Below are 27,536 nucleotides of genomic sequence, written 5' to 3'. Positions count from 1 at the left end.
AGTGTAGTCGGTGAATGGTCGTCAACGGCCTTCCGGGGCGCCGGAATCCTCGGGGTTGGAAGACGAGACACGAGGGGTTGATGCTCTCAGGTGGCATTCTAAGGACATGTCCCAACCATGTCCACCTTCTCCTCTTCAGGACTTCTTGTATGAGGGGCTGTTGAGTTCTTCTCCTCACATCGTCATTCCTGACGAAGTCATACCACTTTGTACCCAGTATTCGCCTCAGGCACCTATTTTCAAAACTTGCTAGTTTTGAAAAGACAAATCTCTCAACTCAAAAATTACTGTGTGTATTGTTCCAAAAACATTGCAATAAACCCACACAAAAGCTTTTATTTTTAATAAAAAGGGGTAATACAATAATACATATACAGTACCGTAGAACGGGGCTACTTGAACTTTGATGTGTTACTTGAGCCCAGTACAAAAAAGAGATTCAAATCTGTATTTTGTCTACAATAATGAACGTATCATGACAATAAGTGTCACCTGTCAGGGAAAAACCGTTGGGTGCGGATAAGGGGTTGAAGTAGAATAGTGAAATAATGATAAGTGCATTTGGCTACTGCCTCAGAGGTCCCGGGTTCAATTCCCAGGAGGTTTAAAATAAATGTACCGTAGAACGGAACTTTGAAGTGTTACTTGAGCACAGTACAAAAAAAATATTTAGATCGTGGTATCGATCGAAGTATCGTGACAATAAGTGCCACCTGTCAAGGAAACAATGAATCATGTCGATACGTTCATTATTGTAGGCCAAATACAGATCTAAATATTTTTTTGTACTGGGCTCAAGTAACACATCAAAGTTCAAGTAGCCCCGTTCTACGGTAATATATACACATACAAATTGAACGTAACTTATAGTAAAACATAAATTATTTCATTAATTGATTCGGCAGTCGCTTTGTGGTAATATCTATCCATTTTTACTTGGTAAATACCACTCTCTGTGGTGTAATGGTTAGCGCGTTAAGCTATCGTGCTGGAGGTCTCGGGGTCGATTCCCAGTGGGGGGCAAATAAATATAGGTGATTTAATAAATATTACCCTGGACTGGACCATGAAGCGGATCACCTTTCCTTCATGTGTCAATGATCAAGATAACACTGCGTTTATATGATGCGGCGCCCTATGCACTATCGGGTGCGGATGAGGGTTTGAAGAAGAATATATACATGCATCAGCATCTGGACGGTCATTAAAATTTCATTTTTAATCAATGTATTACTTAGTAAATACCTTTTTCTTAAAATCTACTGTGACACGTGTTTCGATGCATTCCGCATTATTTCCGAACACCGTATGTGAAGCTAATTCTAAATTTTAGAGTTGGGTCCTTGGGACATTGAAGGTTGAAGAGGGGGTAGTAGCTGTTTCCTATTTTTATTTATTTATTGAATTTTTATTTTTTAAATGAATGCATTGAAACACGCGCTGCAGTAGATTTTAAGAAAAAGTGCTATTTACTATGTAATACATTAATTAAAAATGGATAGATTTTACCACAAAGTGACTGCCGAATTGATTAATGAAATTATCAAAATTTCATTTGGTCTTCCATTTTCAGGTGACTCGGAGTCTGAAGAGAGCGGAGGTTTTTTCGGTGTCAGCAAAGTGATAACCTACCACCTGCGTATCATACACAACGTCAGGCTGCACATCTGCGAGGTGTGCGCGCAGATGTTCAGGAGGCGCGGAGAATTCACGCAGCACATGGGTGAGCTTTTCCGCGATATAGTTGGCAGTGTCCCTCGTGGTGGAAATAAGGATGAAATAAGGAAAGAATGTAAGGCTGAGATAAGCATTATCGATAAAATTAAGAAAGGTGTGTTGAGTTGGTTTGGACATGTGGAACGTATGAGTGAAGAAAGAACGGTTAAACAAATTTATGAGGCAAATGTGGTTGGAAAAAGAAGCAGAGGACGACCGAGGAAAACTTGGCACAATCAGGTATGTCAAATACTTGAAAGCGGCCGGGTCAGGAGTCGTAATAATCGTCGGGTATGTATGAGGAGATGCATGAATGTAGAAGAGGCAAAGAATGTTTGCAAAAACAGAGTGGTATGGCGTCTGATTCTCTCTGATTCCCCTGCGGAGAGCGCCGTGATGGTTAGTTAGTTAGTTAGGAAGATATTACTTTGTAGCGTAGCAATAAGCCCGCCAATGTACTTAATTATTTTCTGTAGATGAGGTTTAAATAAATAAAATCTTTGTGCTTATTTCTTTCACTATGTCTAGCACTAATTTTAATCAATTAAAATATGGAACACATATCGCTCACTCCTTTCAAGAACGTCATAAATCAAAAATCGTCAATTTTCAGTTGTGCATGTTTTCGTAATGCCCAGAAAATGTACCATATCCCACCAAAAGCGGCATATTTTTAACTTAACAGTGTCTCTCGTGGTACTCTTAACAGCGGCAGTCATAGTTAGTTTTCACCTTCCCTGAAGTGTTTGAACAGGTAGATGATTTTCTATATTTGGGGAGTCTGCCAATGTCCGCCCGTAGTGTAATGATCAGCACGCTCATCTACCATTCTGGAGGTCCCGGGTTCGATTCCCAGCGGGGGTCAGATAAATGTGATTTTTCACTCCAATATTTATTCAATATTACCCTGGACTGGTGCCTGGAGCAGAGGGCTGATCACCTTTCCTTCATGTTTTAATTAATGATCAAGATATGATTAATGATTGAATCGAATTATTGATCAAGTTAACACTGGGTTTATATTTCTTTTTTGTACGCCTCCGTAGTGTAATGGTCAGCACGCTCGGCTACCCTTCTGGAGGTCCCGGGTTGGATTCCCAGGGGGGGTAAAATAAATTGAAGTGATTTTTTCATTATAATATAATTCAATATTACCCTGGACTTGTACCTGAAGCGGAGGGCACTGCGTTTATATGATGCAGTGCCCTATGCACCATTGGGGTGCGGATAAGGGTTTGAATGAAATGAATGAATTATATGATGCAGTGCTCTATGCATCATTGGGTGCGGATAAAGGTTTAAAAAAATGTATGAGGAGATGCATGAATGAGGAATAGGCGAAGATTGAAGAAGATTAGACTTTCATCTTCTTTCATGTAAAGCATGGGTCGGCAACCTTTTGTTGTAAAAGGGCCAAATATTTTTCATGGGGATCAGTGCGGGCTGCACTTGCAGTAGGTATACATACAATATTTATGTACAAATATTTTAGTTTTAAAAATAAAACGCTAAGTGTATATTTTAACGACATTTATTGTATTTAATAAAATCAATGAGATTCCCTTCGCTCCCTTTCTCGCTTCCTTTCACTCGATTGTGTATAATATCGTCCGTCATGTGCGTTGCGGCGAGAATCTCGCGGGCGGCACCAAGATGTCTCGCGGGCCGCAGGTTGCCGACCCATGATGTAAAGGATAGACATTTCATCTCAAGTGTCTGGTTGTGGTCCCGTGGTTAGTGTCGCGGACTCTACCACTCTAATAATTTTCGCCTTTATTTGTGGAGGTCCTCACCAAAAAGTTACATTTCCAATATTGCACAAAAAATTCTTAAAACACAAATCTGTTCTGTGTACTGTATTCTATCGAAAGCTTAATTAAAGTTGCCACAAACGTTACCAATCCTGTGTTAAACCAATATGAAATCATTAAATGTGTCGGGTTGTGGTCCCGTGGTTAGTGTCGCGGACTCTTAAATCAGAGTTTCTCGGTTTGAACCCACTCTACCACAATTTGATACCCATTTCTAATAATGAGCCGCTTAGGCTCACAGAAATAGTAAGAAATTGAAATATTTGTGTGAATAATAAAAACACAAATATTTCTCTTAAAAGATAAAAAATAAAAGAGCGGAGACACCTGTGGTATTAACACACTATCTGCGGGAAGGGTAATTTGTCGTTTCACTCGACTGGTGGTGTTGGGCGGGAAGGGTAATTTTACCTTTTCACTCGACTCGTCGTAAATTGCGTGTAAGTTATTTTTACGTATGACTTTTGTGACATCTTTTGATCTCATATCGATGCATACAGTATGGTTAAATGTTATCACTTCTTTTCAGAGATTTTTATCTCTATTATGACCGCGAATCCGCCCGCAGATAGTGTGTTAATTTGTGCGCGTGTTCTGTCCAGACGAACACATTGTGAAGGAGCCCGGCGAACACAAGTGCCTGCCGTGCGACATGGCCTTCGACTCCATCCGTCTCTACCGCTCTCACATGAAGGTCCACCACACGCAGCAGGTCAAGCAGCACATGTGCCACATATGCAACAGGAAGTTTGGGTGAGTGCCACCTGTGTCCTATAGCAAGCAATCTACACTCAACCCCTACAACCAGTGTTACTCTCCTTTCTTTTTTCTGTAGTGTAAAGGTTTATTAACTTTTTTTTGACATCTCAACATATTTGTTTATTTTTTATTTTTCAAAACATATTACATACATAAGTCTTCTTCTTTTGTAGATCCTAGGGATTTGTTTGTGCCTCCATCTTTTTGGAGGTCACATACTCCTAATCATTACATATATCGCTCACTCCTTTCAAGAACGTCATAAATCAAAAATTGTCAATTTTCAGTTGTGCATGTTTCGGAATGCCCAGAAAATGTACTATATCCCAGCGAAATCGGCATATTTTAAACTTATTATTTACCCGCTATAGGGCAGAAAGTGTTGTTTTTGCATTTTGAAGAAAAGGTACTGTTTAATTATTTTTTTAAATATAGTAAATATTTTTCAAATGGAGAAAAAACCATCGGGTTTTACCTAAAAAGATCTGTTGCGCAGTTAAAGTTCAATAAGTGGCTTGATATTTATTTTTAATACATTATACTATATTTTTAATCTTTAAAAACGTTCTCCTGAAAAATCAAGTTTTTTGATTTATGACATTCTTGAAAGGAGTGAGCGATATATCTTTCCATAAAGTATCTTTTCAGATCATTTATTTTGGATCCCCGAATTGGTTCTATTTTATATATCTCAGGCAGCTGGTTAACATAGATGAAAAATATTTAAGTTTGGGCATAAACAAGACTCTTAACAAGATTACTCTGCAACAAAACAATGCTCCATTGGGTGCAGATAAGGGTTAGAAGAAAAATATATAAAAGCAGATGCATATAAAGGCATTCTATCCCTTTGTCACCACTCTGGGAGACGTATAACTAATGCTCCGACACGTTTCCAGGTCTAGAAAGCTCTTGGAAGAGCACAATAACACCCACATCGGAGTTCGGCCCTACAACTGTGACGTCTGCAGCAAAACGTTTGCCTCCAAATACACCTACCAGTCTCATCTCAAGACGCACATGGTAACTATGCACCTGTTAACCTAAATTCCGTTATTAACTCAATCCACGAGCTACTGCGTTGTGCCAACTCTTCAATACACCTGATGTGGGTGAGGGCGCACGTAGGACTTGAAGGCAATGAACGTGCGGATGAGCTCGCATAACGCGCAACCACCAAAAACTCGGCACCAACCTTCTCAATGATTCCACTAAGCTACGTGAAACGTTTGTGCCATCAAGAATCCTTAAATAAATGGAACAAAATATATAAAGCACCCTTGAGTATTTTACAAAAATTACACTAAATTATCCAAAATTATTATTAAGTTATGACTGTACTCTTTCTCAGGACCGTCCTCGGCCGTACACGTGCTCCCAGTGCGGAAAGTCATTCTTCACCATGCAGAACCTTACCCAGCACGAGAAGACCCATCTCGGCATCAAGGACTTCGTTTGCAACATCTGCGGTAACTATTAACTTATTCTCTTCTTCTTTTTCTAGATCCTAAGGATCTGTTTGTGCCTCCGCTTGTAGCTCTTGGGAAGTTGACTCCCAGCTGTCTTTCCACCCTTTTGGAGGTCTGCCTGGGGGTCTGCGTCCTTCGGGGATTCCTCGAAGGGCGATACGTGGAAGTCTCATCTGACATTCTGTTTACATGATCATTCCAGTATCGCCTTCGTTGTCGTCCCCACCTCACGACCTAACTTATTCACTAGCGATTATTTGCATGGACACTCTCAACGCGTGTTAGAAATGAAGAATCTACGAAGCATATCTGGCAAGAGTCTATGAGATAGAATAAGGAACAACAGGATAAGGGAAATATGCGAGATGGAAGTTGTCGTTAGGTGGAGAAGACAATTAAGGAGACAATGGTATGCGCATGTGAGGAGAATCATCCAGAACCATCCAGACTCCCCCACATTGCACTGTACAGCCAACTCCAACGTAGACAACTTCCGGGCAGACCACCAAAGAGATGGATCGACATCGCAGGAGGCTGATCCCTCTTGAAAATAGGCCACAAGGGCTACACCAAGTAGAAGACAAAGAAGAAGAGGGTATTTGCATTAGCATTATAGATATTATTTTTTGACATCTCATCAAAGATGAAGAAGAATATGGAAGTCTGGGTATTTACGGGGCTTACGACCGTCATAGGCTGGTTTAAGTGATCACTTTACACACGTGTAACATTCACCAATTCTACCCATTATTGACAACCACACTACTCAAATTCTTGGAAGTTCTATATATATGAACCAATTTAGAAACCTTGTTCATGAATCACTAAAACTTCACTAGAGACATCTATTGGTGAGATGTAAAGAAGCTTTTTACTAAGCAGAAACTCTTATATTATAGATATATATAAGAGTTTATACTCTTATATTATGATTATTAGCATTATAGATATTTCGTTGACACGGAGTAAACTCGGATGATCAAGTATTCATTAGAAGAGAGAAGACACATTACAATTTAACCCTTCCTAAAATTGCTGAACACCTTTTTACCAAAAAAAAGTACCTTTTTTAGGTGTGTAAAAAATCAACGATATTTTCACGAGAACATATCGCTCACTCCTTTCAACAACGTCTTATATAAAAAAATTGTCAATTTTCAGTTCTTCTTAAAATGGCTTCAATGATTGTTTTCTGAAGAGCTGAGGGTTGAGCCTGGATTAACGCGACAGTGTTTCAGTTATTATTCAGACCGGACGATGGAAGCTTAGCTTCCGAAACTAGTAGTCTTTCATATAACTCAAGTGGTATAAAAACAAGTGTTTCCTTAATCATTGTGACAGTATTTCTTGTGCAGCATTGACAGTCTTTGCTTTGTTCTCAGGTAAGGCTTTCGGCACGCAACACAACCTGGAGGTTCACGGAGTGGTGCACACGGGCTACAAGCCCTTTGTGTGCCGGACCTGCAACAAGGCGTTCGCTCGCAGGGCTGAGATCAGGGACCACGAGAGAACTCACACAGGTACGCGTCTTCTTCCACTTTCCCACATATTTCATTTACACTATACTACATTTCTATTACATTTGTCCGCCTCCCGCTATTTATTTTTAATACATTTGATTACATTTTTAAACTTTAAAAACAATGTCCTGAAAAATCAAGTTTTTTGATGTATCACTCACTCCTTTCAACAACGTCAAATATCAAAGATTGTCAATTTTCAGTTGTGCATCTTTTCGGAATGCCCAGAAAATGTACTATATCCCAGCAAAAGCGGCATATTTTTAACATAATATTTACCCGCTACAGGGCAGAAAGTGTTGTTTTTGCATTTTGAAGAAAAGGTATTGTTTAATAATTTTTTTAAATATACTAAATATTTTTCAAATGGAGTAAAAACCTTCAGGTTTTACCTAAAAAGATCTGTTGCATAGTAAAAAGTATTAGATAATAGACTTTTTTCCGCGGCACACCAACTAATCTCTACGGTACACCAGCGTGTCGCGGCACAGACTTTGCGGAACACCAATGTAAATGATAAAAAATAAATAAATAAATATTACAACATTTGAGCGTGTCCTTTGCATTCCTTCCTTATTTCACCATTCGTACATCGTTTAGCCGGGCATTCGTCTGAAAGATCGCATTCAGTCTACTCTCTTCCTTCTTTTGCCAACGATATAATAATAATAACTATCGATAACTAATAACTAAATTGGTTTTTGCAGGTGAACGTCCGTATACTTGCGATATGTGCGGTTCCACCTTCTCCCAGCGTAGCAATCTCCAGTCGCACAAGAGAGCTACGCACTTTGATGACAAGCGATACAAATGTAGGAATTGCGATAAAAGATTCAAGCGGCGGAGGTAATTTTATTTTTTTTAATTTTTGTTTCTTTAATTTATATTGTGGAAAAAAGTTTTTTCTTTACTAGTATTTTACTTACATTTTTGAGCATTATTGTCGTTGTGATAACAATAAATAATGGGTATAAGAGTAGAGATGTAAGCAAAAAAAAGTTTAAAAAAACAAAAACAATTCTACTACTACCATCGCGCCGTTTCTCCGCAGGGGTAGGCAGAAAGGATGGAACGCCACACTCTTCTGTCCTGACATACACTCCTCGCCTCCTTCACATCCATACATCTAGTTATACATGTCCTCCAATTACGCAGACTTTTGACACCACCAGATTTTAGGTTCTGATTGATCTGATTGTGCCAAGTCTTTTTCAGTCGTCCTCGTTTTGTTTTCCCGCTCACATTCGCCACATATATTTTCTTAGTCATTCTCTCGTTATCCATTCGCTCCACATGTCCGTACCACCATAAAGAACCTTTCCACAATACAAGAGGTCGATTACCAGATTGGTGAAATTGAATTGAAACAGAGTCTCGAATTTTTCACCTTAATTATGTATCTTAGTTTAATTTCAATTTAAATTTTTAGAAATTTAAATGAAAATTTTGTCCGCCTCCGTAGTGTAATGGTCAGCACGCTCGGCTACCGTTCTGGAGGTCCCGGGTTCGATTCCCAAGGGGGGTAAAATAAATATAAGTGATTTTTTCACTGTAATATTGATTTAATATTACCCTAGACTGGTACCTGAAGCGGAGGGCTGATCACCTTTCCTTCATGTGTAAAAACGATCAAGATAACACTGCGTTTATATGACGCAGTGCCCTATGCACCATTGGGGTGCGGATAAGGGTTTGAATGAAATGTTAAATTTTTGCAATTCATTACTTTTTATTGTTATTACTCTTTTTTTACGACCAAATTTCTATACTATATCTAGTAGTTAACCTGTACTTTTACTTGTTTCTGTAAGTTTGTTGTGTTCTCATCTAATTGATGAAAAACATTTAAAGGATTTGTATTGCACTGTATTTCATTTCTTGTAATGTGTTTTTCATTGTTTGTAAACCATAAATAAATAAATAAAAATCAAGGAACAAAAAACAATAACGAAAGAAAAAAAACAAACACACTTTAGAAATGGCAAAACCATTTCAACAACAACGCAACTCAAATGCATAATGTGTCACATATGTCGTTGTGATTTGCAACATTTTGAGTGTGTCCAAATACTTGTTCACAAATCTGGTTTATCTCCAATTATAGGAGTTACTTTTCATATTATTTTTTGACATCTCATCATAGTCTGGGCAATTACGGGGCTTACGTCCGTCATGGGCAAGTTTGAGTTATCACTTTACACACGTGTAACAGTCACCAATTCTACCCACGATTGACAACCACACTACTCAAATTCTTGGAAGCTCTATATATTTGATCCAATTTCGAAACATTGTTCTTGAATCACTAGAACTTCACTAGAGACATCTATTGTGGTTTGTTCCAGGTTGCTAGAGTACCACATCAAGGCGTCTCACACGGGCGAGCGGCCCTACAAGTGCTCCACCTGCGACGCCACCTTCGTGTACCCGGAGCACTTCAAGAAGCACCTCCGGATCCACAGCGGGGAGAAGCCCTACAAGTGTGAGGCGAGTGCCCACCCTCTTAACCCTTTCCACTCTGACCATTTTTTCTCATAACTTATCAGCTACTCTGATCAAAAAAATGTGACGTTTCTCTACCATTAAAATAAATATTTTGGTTCGCTAATTTTGGGACACTCTGTCTGGCAATTAGTATGACCATGTTAATTAAGATTGACTGTATTTATCTGAAATATTTTTTGGTAGAATATTCTCGGGAAATGCTGGGAACATAGTGAATGGTGCACTAAAATCAGTTTTAGCAAATAAAAATCTATCAGCGGAAGCTAAACTGGCAGTACACAATGGAGTTCTGGTTCCAACCCTTATGTATGGAAGCGAAGCATGGAGTTGGCAAAAGAAGGATGAAAGCAGACTGAATGCAGTCGAAATGCGATCCCTCAGATGAATGTGTGGCAAAACGATGTTTGATAGATGTTCGAATGATGAAATAAGGAAAGAATGTAAGGCTGAGATAAGCATTATCGATAAAATTAAGAAAGGTGTGTTGAGATGGTTTGGACATGTGGAGCGTATGAGTGAAGAAAGAACGGTTAAACAAATTTATGAGGCGAATGTAGTTGGAAAAAGAAGCAGAGGACGACGGAGGAAAACTTGGCACAATCAGGTATGTCAAATACTTGAAAGCGGCCGGGTCAGGAGTCGTAATAATCGTCGGGTATGTATGAGGAGATGCATGAATGTAGAAGAGGCAAAGAATGTTTGCAAAGACAGAGTGGTGTGGCGTTCGATTCTCTCTGCCTACCCCTGCGGGGAAGCGGCGTGATGGTTAGTTAGTTAGTTAGTCATATTCTCGGGTGATAGAGAAATCAGTGATTAAAGTTATACCTGCGCCGGGCCAGACATTGTGGCCCACGGAGCTGCCTACTAGAATCATACGGGCCAGAATGTCTGCCCTACAGAGTGGTAAGAGTTAACACATTGACTACCAAAACCTGCCAACCATACACCCATTAGTCCTTTCCTTCATGTGTGAACGATCAAGATTACACTGCGTTTATATGATGCAGTGCCCTATGCACCATCGGGTGCGGAAAAGGGGAAGACTCAGACAGTCTGCAGCCCGTCTCTATAGTATACTTACCACAAGTAACTGCAAACCCAATTCCCATTTGTGCAATGTTTTTTGGCACCTCTCGCGCTCTACCAAAAGTAAGCAAATAGAACGCTTACAAGCGTCACCCGCTCTCTACCGACAGTATGGAAAAGACGCTCTTAAGCGTTTCCCGCAAACAATGTGTTAACACATTATGTTCGGGCTTCGCGACATACTCACTGCTGCGTGCAACGGAAAGTAAACCAAAACTAACTTTTACAAAAATTCCTTTTTTATTTATTTTTTATTAACATACATATATGTATTGTATACATTTATTTAAATCACAATTTAAAATAATTTTTTGCAGAGACCCACCGAGTCACCTTGTGTGTCTTGTCGGTGGAGTTCTTTTTTAATGCATTTTTTATTGTTTTTAACGATTTTAACCTAATATTCACACAAAAAAGAGAGAATTTTTTACAATTTTCATAAAATTAACTCTTGATCATTTAGCCCATTCCTTTATTTTGCCTTTGTTCTAACGGAACGATGGAGACGGCAGTCATATATGTAGTGGTCAGCAATAGTACACTCCAGAACACAAGCTTGTAGTAGTACGTACTCCCTATCACGCACATAAATATGGTCCAAACACGAGGTAGACGACTCCCGAGCAGACCACCAAAGAGATGGGTCGATAGCCGGGAATCGACATCGCAGGAGGCTAATTCCTTTTAAAAACAGGCCACAAGGCTTACAACAAAATAAAGGAGAAGAAGATATATGTATTATTTCGAGAAATAAAAATACGTTGTGTTCTGATCCACTCACATTTTTATTAACCAACTAGTTTTCGCAACAACCTGTTGCCCTCTTCAGGGTTACATTTATTACTGATTAATAAATGTAATAAATGTAATGAATGTAAATACATGAATATGTAAATAAATGAGTAATAAATGAAACCCTGAAGAGGGCAACAGGTTGTTGCCGAAACTAGTTGGTTAATAAAAATGTGAGTGGATCAGAACACAAAGTATTTTTATTTCTCGAAATAATATATCAATATGATCCACAAAGTTAATGCTTTCAATATTCAAAACAAGATATATGTATTATGTTAAAGGCATTAGCCGTTCTATCATCCTATATCCGATTTTTTCAATATCAATCTTCCAGACAGATCATAGTATAGATCCGCTAATAAAATTAGTCTTTTCATTCCTTCATATAAGGATAATAGAGTGTGAAAAGAATACAGATATTATGATTATAACGCGTCATAAAATTAATACTCGCCTATACCGCATCAGCAGTACAATAAACAAACTATAAATAGAAAATGCATTCCGACAATATTGCATTTCTGCTCACCCGTCAAATAACAATCGCATGTCGCTCACTCCTTTCAACAACGTCATATATCAAAAATCTTGATTTTTCAGATCGTTTTTAAAGTTTAAAAATATAATCAAATGTATTAAAAATAAATATCAAGCCACTTATTGAACTTTTTACTGTGCAACAGATCTTTTTAGGTAAAACCTGAAGGTTTTTTCTCCATTTGAAAAATATTTAGTTTATTTAAAAAATCGATAAAACAATACCTTTTCTTCAAAATGCAAAAACGACACTTTCTGCCCTGTAGCGGGTAAATATTAAGTTAAAAATATGTCACTTTTGCTGGGATATAGTACGTTTTCTTGGCATTCCGAAAACATGCGGCGCACAACTGAAAATTGTCGATTTTTGATATAAGACATTGTTGAAAGGAGTGAGCGATGTGTGATTAGAAGGCTTGTAATTTGAGAATTATTGTTGTCAAAGGAAATTATTTCACCGAGCATTAGCAGTACAATGAACAAACTGTTTATATAAAATGCATTCCGACAAGATTGCATATCACATCAAATAATAATCACATGTGAAAAGAGGACAATGTAATGTGAGAATTATTATTCTCAAAGGAAATTATTTCACTGACTCATCGACTCCTGTTACTCATCACATTCCTATGCAAAGAGCTGTGCAAGAGTATGCATGTATGTAATATATATATATACAATGGCAAAAAGTATATGTGTATGTGAAATATACAATGGCGTGTCTTATCGTTTTGTAGACGTGTGTTCAGTTTGGAATGTGGTGTCGTGAAGCATTGACGTTAAATATTGGTAGGAAATATGGCTTACCTGCCTTCAAAGTACAGTCTGCATCAAAGGTATAACCATTCCTTATTATCTTATTCTTCTTCAACAGCCCTCTGTCCTCTACTGCTGGATGTATTTTATTCATTTTTATTATAGTATTACTAAGTAAATACCACTATTTCTTAAAATCTACTGTGACACGTGTTTTAATTCATTCCGCATCATTTGCAAACACCGTATATGGTGTGACACGTGTTTCAATTCTTTCTGCATCAATTGCAAACACCGTATATGGTGTTTGAAAATAATACGGAATGCATCGAAACACGTGTGCAGTAGATTTTAAGAAATAGCGGTATTTACTAAGTAAAACTTTAATTAAAAATGGATAGATTTTACCAAGATTTTACCACTCAGTAGAGTCAAAAAATCAGCATTTGATTGAACATGTAATACATAAATTACAATGGAGTTTTACAAATTAAAGGCCAAATCTATAAATTCTTCTTCTTCTTCAAACCCTTATCCGCACCTCAGTGGTGCATAGGGCACTGCATATAAACGCAATGTTATCTTGATCGTTAACACATGAAGGAAAGGTCATAAAAAAGTCGTAAAATAAATAAATAATTTTTTTTCCCCTGCAGGTTTGCGATAAGGCCTTCAACTCCCGGGACAACAGGAACGCGCATCGGTTCATCCACTCCGACAAGAAGCCCTACGAGTGCCTGGACTGCGGCGCGGGCTTCATGAGGAAGCCGCTGCTCTACGCGCACATGCAGTCCCAGGTTGGTAAACTCACAATGCACTTTGCATATTTGCCAATGATTTTTTAAATTTTTTTATGATATAAATGGAGTTTTCTCTGTTTTTTTTATATTATTAACCGTTTTACTGCTAAGCCTTTTTTTTACATATCGCTCACTCCTTTCAAGAACGTCATAAATAAAAAATTTTCAATTATCAGTTGTGCATGTTTTCGGAATGCCCAGAAAATGTACTATATCCCAGCAAAAGAGGCATATTTTTAACTTAATATTTACCCGCTACAGGGCAGAAAGTGTTGTTTTTGCATTTTGTAGAAAAGGTATTGTTTAATTATTTTTTTAAATATACTAAATATTTTTCAAATGAAGAAAAAAATTTCAGGTTTTACCTAAAAAGATCAGTTGCATAGTAAAAAGTTCAATAAGTGGCTTGATATTTATTTTTAATACATTCTGTTATATTTTTAAACTTAAAAAACTTTTTCCTGAAAAATCAAGTTTTTTGCTTTATGACGTTCTTGAAAGGAGTGAGTGAAATGCTAGAATTTAAGAGAAAAAATAATCTTTCAATTAAGTGTACACAAAATTGTGTACATTTTTATCAAATATAATTTTCACCGCGATATACTTTTTAAAAGTTTATTTATGATTACCTACTATTGACAAATCAATAATGACTAGCGCGCGCACGTTTGCAACACGTTTACACAGGTCGATATCTAAAATCAAACTGAGCAATAGCCGATATTTCGACAGTACGCAGTTTTCATGCAGTAATAAAGCATCTATATACCGACCGTTCGCAGTAAAATGGTTAAAGTACTCAAATAAAACAGCATTTTGTAATAGACTACCCCTTTCTGCACCCGACAGTGCATAGGGCAGTGCATCGCATTGACGCACTGTTATCTCGATCGTTACTTACTACTACTACTACTACTACCATCACGCCGTTTCCCCGCAGGGGTAGGCAGAGAGGATGGAACGCCACACTCTTCTGTCCTGACATACACTCCTAGCCTCCTTCACATCTATACATCTAGTCATACATGCCCTCCGATTACGCAGACTTTTGACACCACCAGATTTTAGGTTCTGATTGATCTGATCGTACCAAGTCTTTTTCGGTCGTCCACGTTCTGTTTTCCCTCTCACATTCGCCACATATATTTTCTTACTCATTCTCTCGCTATCCATTCACTCCACATGTCCATACCACCGCAAAGAGCTCTTTCTAATCTTTTCAATTATTCCTCGTTCAGCCTTACATTCCTTTCTTATATCATCGTTTTTAATTCTGTCATACAATGATTTTCCACACATTCGTCTGAGGGAGCGCATTTCAACAGCATTCACTCTGCTTTCATCCTTCCTTTGCCAGTTCCATGTTACTTACTAAACTGATCGTTACTTACTAAACCTTTTCTGTTCCAGGGTCACCTGAGCGACACGATAGTGGTGAACCAGCCGCGGCTGAACGGAGACTTCGAGACCACCAAAATGGAGGGACTCGGCAACACCTTCGTGCTGGAAGACGGTCAAGAGGTCATCATCAACAATGTAAGTAGATTTTATTTTTTATTCCATCAGAAATACAAGGCAACAGGATCGCGCCGCCCAGGACGACCACCCCTGACTACTGAACTGGATTTTATTATTAAACCATATCCGCTATGGAGTCCACAAACTGTCTCCAGGCTTTTCTGTCGGCTGCCAGCTCCCTTGCATCCTCCCAAGTCAGATCCGCGTCCCGAAGTTCTTCCGAGAACTGCCGACGAATTGTCAGCAGTGGTCGGGAACCTGATGCCTTGTAAAAGAGGCAACCTTGATGGCGGCTCTCGGGAGTACATGGCCAAGCCAACTGAATCGCCTTTTCTTGACGAGAGTTGTGACCAAAATTTGCTGCGTCCTACGCCTTATCTCTTCATTCGTCACTAAGTCAAACCACTGCACGCCTAAAATTCTCCGCAGACGTCTATTCTCAAAGCTCAGTACACTGCTGCTCTGGGCCCTTGTAAGGTGCCATGTTTCACAGCCGTATAAGAGAACAGGAGCAATGCAGCCATTGCATAGGCGGCATTTGGTCTTTACCGAGTATAAATCGGTTTTAGAGTTGCAAAAAATTACATAGTTGTTATTTTATTCTTTAAAATGCAGTTCCACCAAGAAATGTCAATACAAAACTAAAATCTAATTAAACTGTAAGTAAACCCACAATTTAATTCATTTTTTCATTAATTGATTCGGCAGTCACTTTGTGGTAAAATCTATCCATTTTTAATTAATGTTTTACTTAGTAAATACCACTATTTCTTAAAATCTACTTTGACACATGTTTCTATGCATTCTGCATTCGGTGTTTGAAAATGATACGAATGCATCGAAACACATGTCACAGTAGATTTTAAGAAAAAGTGGTATGTACTAAGTAAAACATTAATGAAAAATGGATATAATTCATCTCTGTAAAAGTGGCCTTGAGCTAGTATATTATGAAAATGGCGCTGGTATAAATCAGTGTTCCGCAACTTTTTCTGTTCAAGGTACACCTGCCAAATTAAGAAATTTCTGAGGCACACCAAAGAAAAAAACCACGAAATATAATACGAAAACATGTAAAATCATAACAAAGTTTATTTAACAAAACTAGACGTTTTTTCCGCGTCACACCAACTAATCACCACGGTACACCAGTGTGCCGCGGCACACACGCACAGGAACAATGATATATGGTATCGAACGTTTAGACCAATATCACTAGTCTGTTTTTTCGGTTGGAAGAATGCAAGGCTGAGATAAGCATTATCAATAAAATTAAGAAAGGTGTGTTGAGATGGTTTGGACATGTGGAACGTATGAGTGAGGAAAGAACGGTTAAACAAATTTATGAGGCGAATGTAGTTGGAAGAAGAAGTAGAGGAAGACTGATGAAAACTTGGCACAATCAGGTGTGTCAAATACTTGATAGCGGCCGGGTCAGGAATCGTAATAATCGTCGTGTTTGTATGAGGAGATGCATGAATGTAGAAGAGGCGAAGAATGTTTGCAAAGACAGAGTGGTGTGGCGTTCTATTCTCTCTGCCTACCCCTGCGGAGAAGCGCCGTGATGGTTAGTTAGTTAGTTAGGAAGATATTACTTTGTAGCGTAGTAATAAGCCCGCCAATGTACTTAATTATTTTCTGTAGATGAAGTTTAAATAAATAAAATCTTTGTGCTTATTTCTTTCACTATGTCTAGCACTAATTTTAATCAATTAAAATATGGAACACATATCGCTCACTCCTTTCAAGAACGTCATAAATCAAAAATCGACAATTTTCAGTTGTGCATGTTTTCGGAATGCCCAGAAAATGTACCATATCCCACCAAAAGCGGCATATTTTTAACTTAATATGTACCCGCTGCTCTACAGGGCAGAAAATGTTGTTTTTGCATTTTGAAGAAAAGGTATTGTTTAATTTTTTTTTTTAAATATACTAAATATTTTTCAAATGGAGAAAAAACATTCAGCTTTTACCTAAAAATTGGCTTGATATTTATTTTTAATACATTTTATTATATTCTTAAACTTTAAAAACGATCTCCTGAAAATCAAGTTTTTTTATATATGACGTTGTTGTTGAAAGGAGTGAGCGATCTATGTTAAAAATGCTGAAGACTTTTTTGCAAAGTAGTCCATTCAAATTTGGCAGATATTGTGAGGGCGAAAACAATAGGTGTTTACAGAAAATAAATATTAATTTTTCACTAATAATTAACTAAATTTCTAAAAAGATCTGTTGCACAGTAAAAAATTCAATAAGCGGCTTAATATTTATTTTGAATACATTTCATAATATTTTTAAACTTTAAAAACGTTCTCCTGAAAAATCAAGTTTTTTGATTTATGATGTTTTTAAAGGAGTGAGCGATATGTACATATTTGACACCGTACAGTGTGCCTCAGACTCGGCTAACTCAACGCCCCGAGATCGATTGATGACGTTTTATGTTTTATTTTATTACTATCTATCATTACCATCATTAATAAATAAATATCCCGTTCACAGATCAAGGAGGAAGTGATGACCGAGGGCCAGCTGGTCTCCGACGTGGCGCTGTCGTCCCCGCGGGAGGCGGGCGGCGACTCGCTGGTGTTTGCGGAGCAGCTGGACGCGGAGCCATCCATGGAGGGCAGCCCCAAGCTGTTTGTGAGGACGCGCGTCAAGCACGGCCACATTGTCATCGGGGACACGGGTCAGTATCTGCGCCTCCAACGAGAAACACCCTTTTACCTTTCTAAGGCCTTCTGTCCTGACTCTGAAATCTAGCTACGGCTTATGCAACACCGCTTATCGTGATCTTACTTAGGCTTTATAGCCTATTCCTACTCGTAAATGGATTTACTCCTTGTTTAAAGTTTTATTCTTCTAACCCTTATTCGCACCTAATGGTGCATAGGGCGCTGCATCGAATTGACGCAGTGTTATCTTGATCATTACTTACATGAAGGCAAGGTGATCACTCTTGCGCTTCAGGAACCAGTCCAGGGTAATATTAAATAAATATTGCAGTGTAAAATCACTAATATTTATTTTCACCCCCCCTGGGAATCGAACCCGGGACCTCCAGCACGGTAGCTAAACACGCTGACCATTACACTACGGAGGCGGACAAAGTATTATAGTATAAAGTTATTCATTTGCAGCGACGGAAATAAATAATTTGTGAAAAAATAGGGAATGTAATCACCAATACACAAACGTTTCTGCGCATGTGGCGTGCTTTGCAAGTATACGCGCATGTCATAACGTGTGTTTTAACTCCGCCAGACGCCCACAGTGCGCAGATCGTCTTACGTGGCGGTCGTGTCGCTACGCTAGCTATTGCGGCTACTTGTGATGTTTTTTCCCCCTTTTTTTAGATTATTTAATTACCAGAGCTTATTTGTATTACAAAATGGTCACATTTCAACTTCAACTATGGTCAATAAAAGCAACATTTAGGAATATTCACAACATTTTGAGTGTGTCCAAATACTTGTTCACAAAATCTGAATTATCTCCAATTACAGGAGTTATTTTCATATTATTTTTTGACATCTCATCAAAGATGAAGAAGAATATGGAAGTCTGGGCATTTACGGGGCTGACGACCGTCATAGGCTGGTTTAAGTGATCACTTTACACACGTGTAACATTCACCAATTCTACCCATTATTGACAACCACACTACTCAAATTCTTGGAAGTTCTATATATATGAACCAATTTAGAAACTTTGTTCTTGAATCACTAGAACTTCACTAGAGACATCTATTGGTGAGATGTAAAGAAGCTTTTTTATTAAGCAGAAACTCTTATATTAGTATGTAAGATCCGAATCCTGAATTATAATCACACACATGAGAAACGCCAGAAAATATCATTTTCATTTTTATTATTAAGCTTATAATGGGTAGAATTGGTGAATGTTACACGTGTGTAAAGTGATCACTTAAACCAGCCTATGACGGTCGTCAGCCCCGTAAATGCCCAGACTTCCATATTCTTCTTCATCTTTGATGAGATGTCAAAAAATAATAGGAATATTGACATTTTTCCCATTTTTCTTCTAAATACTTGTATGGTTTTGAAAAGATTTACCAAAAGGAATGGAGTTTAAAAAAACATAAATTTTTTTCTGCATGTATTCTAAAATCATTGTATGACAGAATTAAAAACGAAGATACACGAAAGGAATGTAAGGCTGAACGAGAAATAATTGAAAAGATTAGGAAGAGTTCTTTGCGGTTGTATGGACATGTGGAGCGAATGGATAACGAGAGAATGACTAAGAAAATATATGTAGCGAATGTGAGAGGGAAAACAGAACGAGGACGACCGAAAAAGACTTGGCACGATCAGATCAATCAGAACCTAAAATCTGGCGGTGTCAAAAGTCTGCGTAATCGGAGGGCATGTATGACTAGATGTATGGATGTGAAGGAGGCGAGGAGTGTATGTCAGGACAGAAGAGTGTGGCGTTCCATCCTCTGCCTACCCCTGCGGGGAAACAGTGTGATGGTAGTAGTACTAGTATGTATTCTAAAAAATCAGGCTTGGAAAGACGTGGTACCTTCCCGGCGGTCGGCCGTTGATTGAATTCTGTGTTTTGTTGAATCACCTAAAATAGAAATTCGTAAATGAAATAAAAATGCATATCTCTTGTTGCAGAAGGCGTAGAGTCGGAGAAACCTGACGAGGAGAGCATGGACCAGGAGGTTGGTTTGGACAGCCCCGAAGAACAGGATGAGCTCATCAGCTCTGAGGGGATCGAAATCATCAGCGGCAATGACACTGTTAGTTTTTTTTTTTTTTTTGACGTCTTACATAGAAAAAAAAAATGGAAGTCTGTGCATTTACAGGGCTCACGACCCTCATAGGCTGGTTTAAGTGATCTATTTATACATGTGTGACATTAGCCATTTTTTGTCCGCCTCCGTAGTGTAATGGTCAGCACGCTCGGCTACCGTTCTAGAGGTCCCGGGTTCGATTCCCAGGGGGGGCCAAATAAATATAAGTGATTTTTTCACTCTAGAGAGAAACTCTACTAGAGTGTACTCACTGTACAATTTGTTTGCTTATAAAAGAATTGTACTTTATAACATTTTGTCATTTCGTTTCCAGCTTATCGAAGGATCGGACGGCACCATGCGATTCTATCAGATCAGGATGCCGAACGGAGAGAAGGGGTGGGTGGCGCTCAACAACTGCGTAGAGGAAGAAGAAGAAGAGGAAGAGCAGTGAAACCACCATCGGCCATCGCAAAGGGTCACTCGCTTTCCAGTATTTATTCCTGCCTCCCTAGAGCAGTGCTATTTGCCAAAAAAAAAGTAATTTGTCCAATTGACTCTTTTTTAACCGTTAGTGCTGAGAATCGATATATTAAATTATCGGCTGTCCAAACTCAAAAACACAGTAAGGGACATTTTTTTTGCAGTACATTTTTTGTCCGCCTCCGTAGTGTAATGGTCAGCACGCTCGGCTACCGTTCTGGAGGTTCCGGGTTCGATTCCCAAGGGGGGTAAAATAAATATTAGTGATTTTTTCACTGTAATATTTATTCAAAATTACCATGGACTGGTACCTGAAGCGGAAGGCTGATCACCTTTCCTTCATGTATAAACGATCAAGATAACACTGCATTTATGACAGTGCCCTATTCACCATTTGGGTGCGGATATGGGTTTATATATATATATATATATATATATATATATACATTTTTTTTGCACTTTTGGACTATACTTAGTCTACTGATTCTACTCAGTCCAAAAATGCAAAAAGAACGTACTACAAAAAAAATGTCCCTTACTGTGTTTTAAGTTTGGACAGCCGTAATATGTAAGATGATTTTTTTTTGAGGTATACAAATTCGAATTTCCCACGGTAATTTGATGGTGGCACCCGCCGTGTGGCATGTTGCGCCATCTTGGTGAAACCACAGTTGTGTCACATCAATGCCATTCAACTGAGGTACGAAGAAGTCAGTTATCGTGGTTCTGTAGCGCTCTCCATTGACCGTAACATTCTGGCTAGCTTCATCTTTTAAAAAAATATGGGCCAATGATTCCACCTGCCCATAGAGTACACCAAACAGTGAATTTCAATAGATGTAAGAGCATCATGTGAGGGCGTATAATGCCAGTATATTTTGGCGGTCAAGCTGGGAGGTTCTGTCGCAGAGTGTGCATTTCTAAAGATACAATTCGTCAACAATATTCACAAGCAAATAAATTTAATTAATTTTAAGTGAATTTTTTTTTTTTTTAATGTAAAAACCTATTGTTTTTGCCCTCAAAATATCTGCTAAATTTGAAATGGACCGTTTTTGCAAAAAAGTCTTCAGCATTTTAGCATACATCGCTCACTCCTTTCAACAACGTCATATATCAAAAAACTTGATTTTTCATGAGAACGTTTTTAAAGTTTAAGAATATAATAAAATGTATTAAAAAATAAATATCAAGCCACTTATTGAACTTTTTACTGTGAAACAGATATTTTTAGGTACAACCTGAATGTTTTTTCTCCGTTTGAAAAATATTTAGTGTATTTAAAAAAATAATTATACAATACCTTTTCTTCAAAATGCAAAAACAATACTTTCTGCCCTGTAGCGGGTTAATATTAAGTTTAAAATATGCAGCTATTGCTGGGATATAGTACATTTTCTGGGCATTCCGAAAACATGCACAACTGAAAATTGACCATTTTTGATACATGACGTTGAAAGGAGTGAGTGACATGTAAGAAAAATATCAGCACTAAAATGGTTATATAAGATATTTATCAATATAAAGTATAAGAATTTTTTTTTCACTGGGTGGCAAAATCCTTTACTCCTTCTGTAATATACTTTTTTATAATGCATTATGTAACCCGAGAGCCAGAAAAACTACAGTGCGTACTTGGATTTCCATGTACAGGGTGGGGCAGTGTAACTCGCTTATTTAATATTTGTAACGATTTCCTCGTTCGACATTTTTTGTGAGACTCCCACAATTTTAATGCATGGCATCCTTTTTTATTGTACATCAGTTTGGTATTTGTCTGGAAATTTGTTTTCTATTTCTTTTTGCAATCTTTCTGACGCTTCATTGTTTTTGCAGGTTAATATTACTTTTCCGTCTTTTGCATTTTTCAAATTAGTGATTCTATTTTCTATCGGACTAATGTTTTTTTTTATGTCTTCTTCTGTTTTTTCGGTAGTCTGTTTTTCTTTCGGTGATATTACCATTATTTCTCCTATATTTTTGTTTAATTTTGGATTTCCTTTATACACCATTTCTTTTAACATTTTATTTTCGGTGACTATTTCTGCCATTTTCGTTGTCATTTCTCCAATAACACCCATAATATTCAGAATTTTAGGATTCAGTTTATTCATTTGTTCTTTGCTTAATTTTGTTCCACTATCAATAATGCAATTTTGTAATTGTTTTGTGGCATCTATTGCTTTAGTAATGTAAATCTGTGGATCCATTTTAGGTTAGTTAGGTACTTCTGAATAATTATTAATTATTTATCACCTTTCTGATTTTGAGCAATTTCTATAGAATGCAGTAAATGGTCAAGTGTCACCCGTCTATTTTTATGTCAAAATCTATGACTTCACTGCTGTCAAAATATTTGTAAAATGGTGTTTTTCGTACTTGTATTGTTGAATCACATTTAACTTATTATTTAATCGTTTCACTCACACTTTTTATAACAAATTCATATATGAGACATCTACTTGAATGTAGTTTTAATTGGCTATATTCACTTATTTGTTTACTGGCTTTGGCTGCCGTGTTTACTGTTTGATATAATTGTTGATGATTGATTTAGAAATAAAATTTTGCAAAAAGTAACGCAGATCTGGGCTCGTAATCTCCCAAAGGACTATAGGCCTTAACTAGGGATCGTCAATCTTTCTATGCCTACCGCCCACTTTTACTAACTTTTCACGGTTAAAATTCCCTCACCAATATCGCTATATTTCAATCCAGTGTTTGGGTGAAAAAAATTCTAGAATGAAATTAGGAGATTTGAAAAAATAAGATTTTATGATCGATATTTTATTGCAATATATTTGAAAAAAAGTAATTGAATGGAATTAACCCTCTATCACTCATGAACTGGAATTTTTTTAATTTTTAGATTTGAGACGTCTCTAATCAATAAATGTCTAGACAATAAATATGTAGAATAAATGTCTAGACAATAAATATGTAGACAGAAATAAAATACATGTTTTTCGGGAATTTCAATTTTTTTTATTAATTTAATTATGAAACAAAACTAAAAAATTGGGGAGTGTTGCCTTGAGGCGACACTGAATTAAGAGATCAAAATAATGATAATGACAGGCTGGCCTACGACGCGCATAATGGCCATTCAGTCTATTCATGGTGATTTCACCAAAACATACCGACTACAAATCAACTGTCAACTGACAAATTGGCAGTCTGTAGAAACAGTGTTGCCAGTTTAAAAACCAGACCTCTAAAAAAACACCGTTTAGATAATAATTCGGAAAGTTTAGATAAAAATTCTGTCTTTAAATTCAAAATGTCTTTGAACCTTATTCCCGTATCAATTTTCAACAAAGTTGGCCGATATGGCGACCAAACATTTTGATTTCTTCTGATCTTTCATCTCCTTTATAGATAATATCCTCGGCTACCGTTCTGGAGGTCCCGGGTTCGATTCCCAAGGGGGGTAAAATAAATATAAGGGATTTTTTCACTGTCATATTTATTCAATATTACCCTGGACTGGTACCTGAAGTGGAGGTCTGATCACCTTTCCTTCATGTGTAAACGATCAAGATAACACTGCGTTTATATGACGCAGTGCCCTATGCACCATTGGGGTGCGGATAAGGGTTTTATTATTATTATTATAGATAATAGTTTGGGAAATTTTAAAAGTATTCTCTCTTCAGAAGATGGAGATTACGATGGAAAATATCAGATTTTAGCGATAAACGTGACAAATGCCCAAACTACACTTGTAGTGGGCCATTGTTTAGGAGAGTTTTCCTTCCAATTCAGTTTATTCAGTAAAAAATTAACATATACATTACAAACTAAGATTTAAAGCGTATATATTAACCCTTTGAACGCGTTAATTTGCTCCGTTTTATCTATACCCGTATCTATCCATATTTTCAAATACCTACTAACGTAATTAAATGTCAAATTATAGGCATTATGGCATGATTTGTTGGACTATTTAGACAGAACAGATTATATTCTACGATATGAAACCAAATCCTCATGTGTCAACACTCTTACTTACTTACTTATAACCCTTATCCGCACCCGATGGTGCATAGGGCACTGCATCTAATTGACGCAGTGTCATCTTGATCATTACTTACATGAAGGCAAGGTGATCACTCTTGCGCTTCAGGAACCAGTCCAGGGTAATATTAAATAAATATTACCGTGTAAAATCACTAATATTTATTTTCACCCCCCTGGGAATCGAACCCGGGACCTCCAGCACGGTAGCTAAACACGCTGACCATTACACCACGGAGGCGGACAACACTCTCAGATGTTTATAAAAACAAAAACATAAAATTTCATACAAAAACATACCTTGTCTTTTGAATGCGGCCGGCCGCGCCATTCACTCAGCGTGTGTAGGCCACTACGCCAATAGACTCAAGTGGGACGCAATGATCACTTAGAGTTTTTACTTATGGAAACTATTTCTAAACCTCAACACTTAAAAATAACACATAAATTTTCTGTCACGTAATAAATATTGTTTTAATTTAAAGCATTTAAGAATAATCCTAGAGTCTCACATTTTTTTGTAAAAATAACACATAAATTTTCTGTCACGTAATAAATATTGTTTTAATTTTAAAGCACTTTAGAGGAATCTGTGTCGGTCACATTATTTTGGAACTTTGGCAAATATCAAAACAGGGTTCAATACATAAAGACACACCACATTCTTTGCATACGTATCTCACTAACTGCATTTTTTTATTTTTCAATCGGCATACACAACATCGTCTGCGCGTTTTTTTTTATAAATCTTCATAAGGTGTCATAGACTCTTTAAATAGTGTTCGGGTGTGATTTAAAATTCTTCTTCATCTTCTTGCTCAATGCTGAGCGTCGTGGTCTTCTGGAATGTCAGGCACTTGGTGCACAAGTCCTCTCCATTCTTCCCGGTCCTGGGCCAACTTGATGGCAGCGTTTAGCGAGGATCCGGTTAATTCCTTTATTTGGTCTGTCCATCTTGTTGGAGACCGTCCTCTTGCCCGCTTGCCTTCAACTGTACCTGTTACTACCAGTTTTTCAAGACTCTTCTTGTTCTTTCTGGCGATATGCCCAAAGTAGGACAGAATCCTTTTCCTGCAAGTCGTGGAGAGTCTTTCTGTCACTGACAGTTCGCGGAGAATGGAGACGTTAAGAGATTAAAATTAACCTTATTTTATAATGACAATCTACAGAAGGCGAATTTGAGTCAGAAAAATTTAAATTTTCAAATAATAATTGATACCGATCTCTACTCATGATCTGGCCAAAAATAGGGGCACATAGATATGGATTTGTACTCCAATACTCTTCAATAGTCACATGTTCGTTGCAAAAAATAAATACGGTTCTTCAACACTTGTGTCTTTCTATAGGCACATGATACTTTTCAGTTAACTGGCGTTCTGGAATTGGGGTCAGTCTTTTACCTGTTTCGGTTAAAAAAATTCCATGAGAAATTGATAGCATCACGTCGATAATGTGCAATTCCAGCTCTATAACACTTATGGCTTTTTCGCACACACTCGATGGATCACACATTTGGGGGTGTGGTAAAGAGGAAGAAGACGGTCGTGTTGAATAGGTATTTATTAATCAATAAAGGCTACACAAAAACGGTACGGCGTAGCGGTAGCGTAGCGAGACGTGACGGGGTCGAATTGATGTAGTTGTAGCGTTGCCGTAGATGGACTGTCGGGCTGGCTGGAGTATCTTCTTGATGCTGACGAGGGTGCTGGACTGGAGATCGTAGCGAGGTCTTGATGCGGTGGTCTCGTGACGGCGTCGGTGTTACTTGGCGGATTCCCGGCGGAGGAGTGAGAGAGGGAGGCTGAGGCTGTTCCCCTTTTATATCGTTTGGAACTCTTTGTTCCTTTGTCTTGAAGTGCTAGTCACGACAAATTGCAATGGGACGTGTGCGCTCCATTGTTCCCGGTCAGTGCCTCCTTTGTCCCGCATAGTTGCAGTGATTGCATTCTGAGAATTCGCTCTTATTATCAGTAGGGGTGACTGGCTTGTTGACCGCTACACACACACTGATCAATGAATCACTGCGATCTACCTCACCCATATTTTTGCTCTATTTGAGGACACATTTGGGTTTTTATTGGCTCATTAGAAATTTGACCAATTTTTCCTGGTTCTTCCATACTATTGCTGTGCAGGGTGATCAACATATGAATGTCCAGAGTTTTACCACATCTTACGCACAAACTCGATAGAACTTATTGATGAATCGCTGCAAACTAGCTCGCCCATATTTTAATAGTGCTTGAAATGGCATTCCTCTATACTATCGCTGTGCAGAGTGAAATTCAACTTATTTTTCCTGATTCCTCCATACAGGATGTAAAGAAAACTACTATTGTCTAATTGTCCAATTAGTTTCTTAAAACACTCTCCTTTATTGTCAGTTAAATTTGTGCTTCATCGTTTAACTCTCACATCTAGGAGATGACACTACTTCAATACTATAGTATTGCTGTGGAGAATTGTCAACCTTTTTTTTTTTTTTAAATAAGGCATTCCACCCATATGGAGAGTGATCTCTGCCTGAACCATAAAAAAAAAAAACAGAATTATGCAACAATGACACGGAATAAAATATATCAGATTCAGCAAGGTACGTACAAGTACATACAACTACAACAGGTCAACGTAATCGGACTGTTTGTCAGTATATTAAAATAAATTTATACCCGAATTGCAACAATATAAACTTACACAGCAAAACAAGATATCAAACACAACTGTACATTAAACACATTAAAATAAACAAGGTCCGGTTTTTCTATACATATTAGTCTTTCATTTAAATTTAGAAATTTTATTAAATTAAAATTAATTAAGGGATCTTGGAGTGATAAAAGGAATTCAATACTTACCGGAAATGTCACACATTTTCTTCGAATTTCACGCTGTCAACATATGAATGTCTCTCTTACTCAAGGGACATCATATTTTCAGTATAGAAATATGTGTTTCACCTTTTCTAAGTTTAGGAAAAGAAGGAAGCC

The 27,536-nt window shown here is 37.7% G+C and overlaps 1 protein-coding gene across 2 annotated transcripts in view; it reads left to right on the top strand.

The window, feature by feature from the left end:
* LOC148302134 (uncharacterized) overlaps nt 1-20,696 on the top strand; it is a 32,207-nt gene extending 11,511 nt beyond the window's left edge. Inside the window, exons 9-20 of one of the 2 annotated variants that reach the window (XM_088272141.1) lie at nt 1,574-1,723; nt 4,130-4,280; nt 5,186-5,309; nt 5,638-5,755; nt 7,138-7,275; nt 7,983-8,121; nt 9,621-9,762; nt 13,614-13,754; nt 15,168-15,293; nt 17,784-17,970; nt 19,928-20,052; nt 20,381-20,696. In XM_088272141.1, the coding sequence (XP_088128267.1) occupies nt 1,574-1,723; nt 4,130-4,280; nt 5,186-5,309; nt 5,638-5,755; nt 7,138-7,275; nt 7,983-8,121; nt 9,621-9,762; nt 13,614-13,754; nt 15,168-15,293; nt 17,784-17,970; nt 19,928-20,052; nt 20,381-20,500 (1,661 nt within the window). In that variant the 3' untranslated portion in view covers nt 20,501-20,696. The remainder of the gene's footprint in view (nt 1-1,573; nt 1,724-4,129; nt 4,281-5,185; nt 5,310-5,637; nt 5,756-7,137; nt 7,276-7,982; nt 8,122-9,620; nt 9,763-13,613; nt 13,755-15,167; nt 15,294-17,783; nt 17,971-19,927; nt 20,053-20,380) is intronic. The other variant, XM_088272142.1, reaches the window with a different exon arrangement.
* Nucleotides 20,697-27,536: the final 6,840 nt, after the last annotated feature.

Source organism: Brachycentrus maculatus, unplaced genomic scaffold, assembly GCF_059751285.1.
Source record: "Brachycentrus maculatus isolate JH-2025_06_01 unplaced genomic scaffold, ASM5975128v1 h1tg000475l, whole genome shotgun sequence".
NCBI lineage: Eukaryota > Metazoa > Arthropoda > Insecta > Trichoptera > Brachycentridae > Brachycentrus > Brachycentrus maculatus.
Note: the sequence above shows the minus strand (reverse complement) of the source record. Positions and strands in the feature narration are given on the sequence as shown.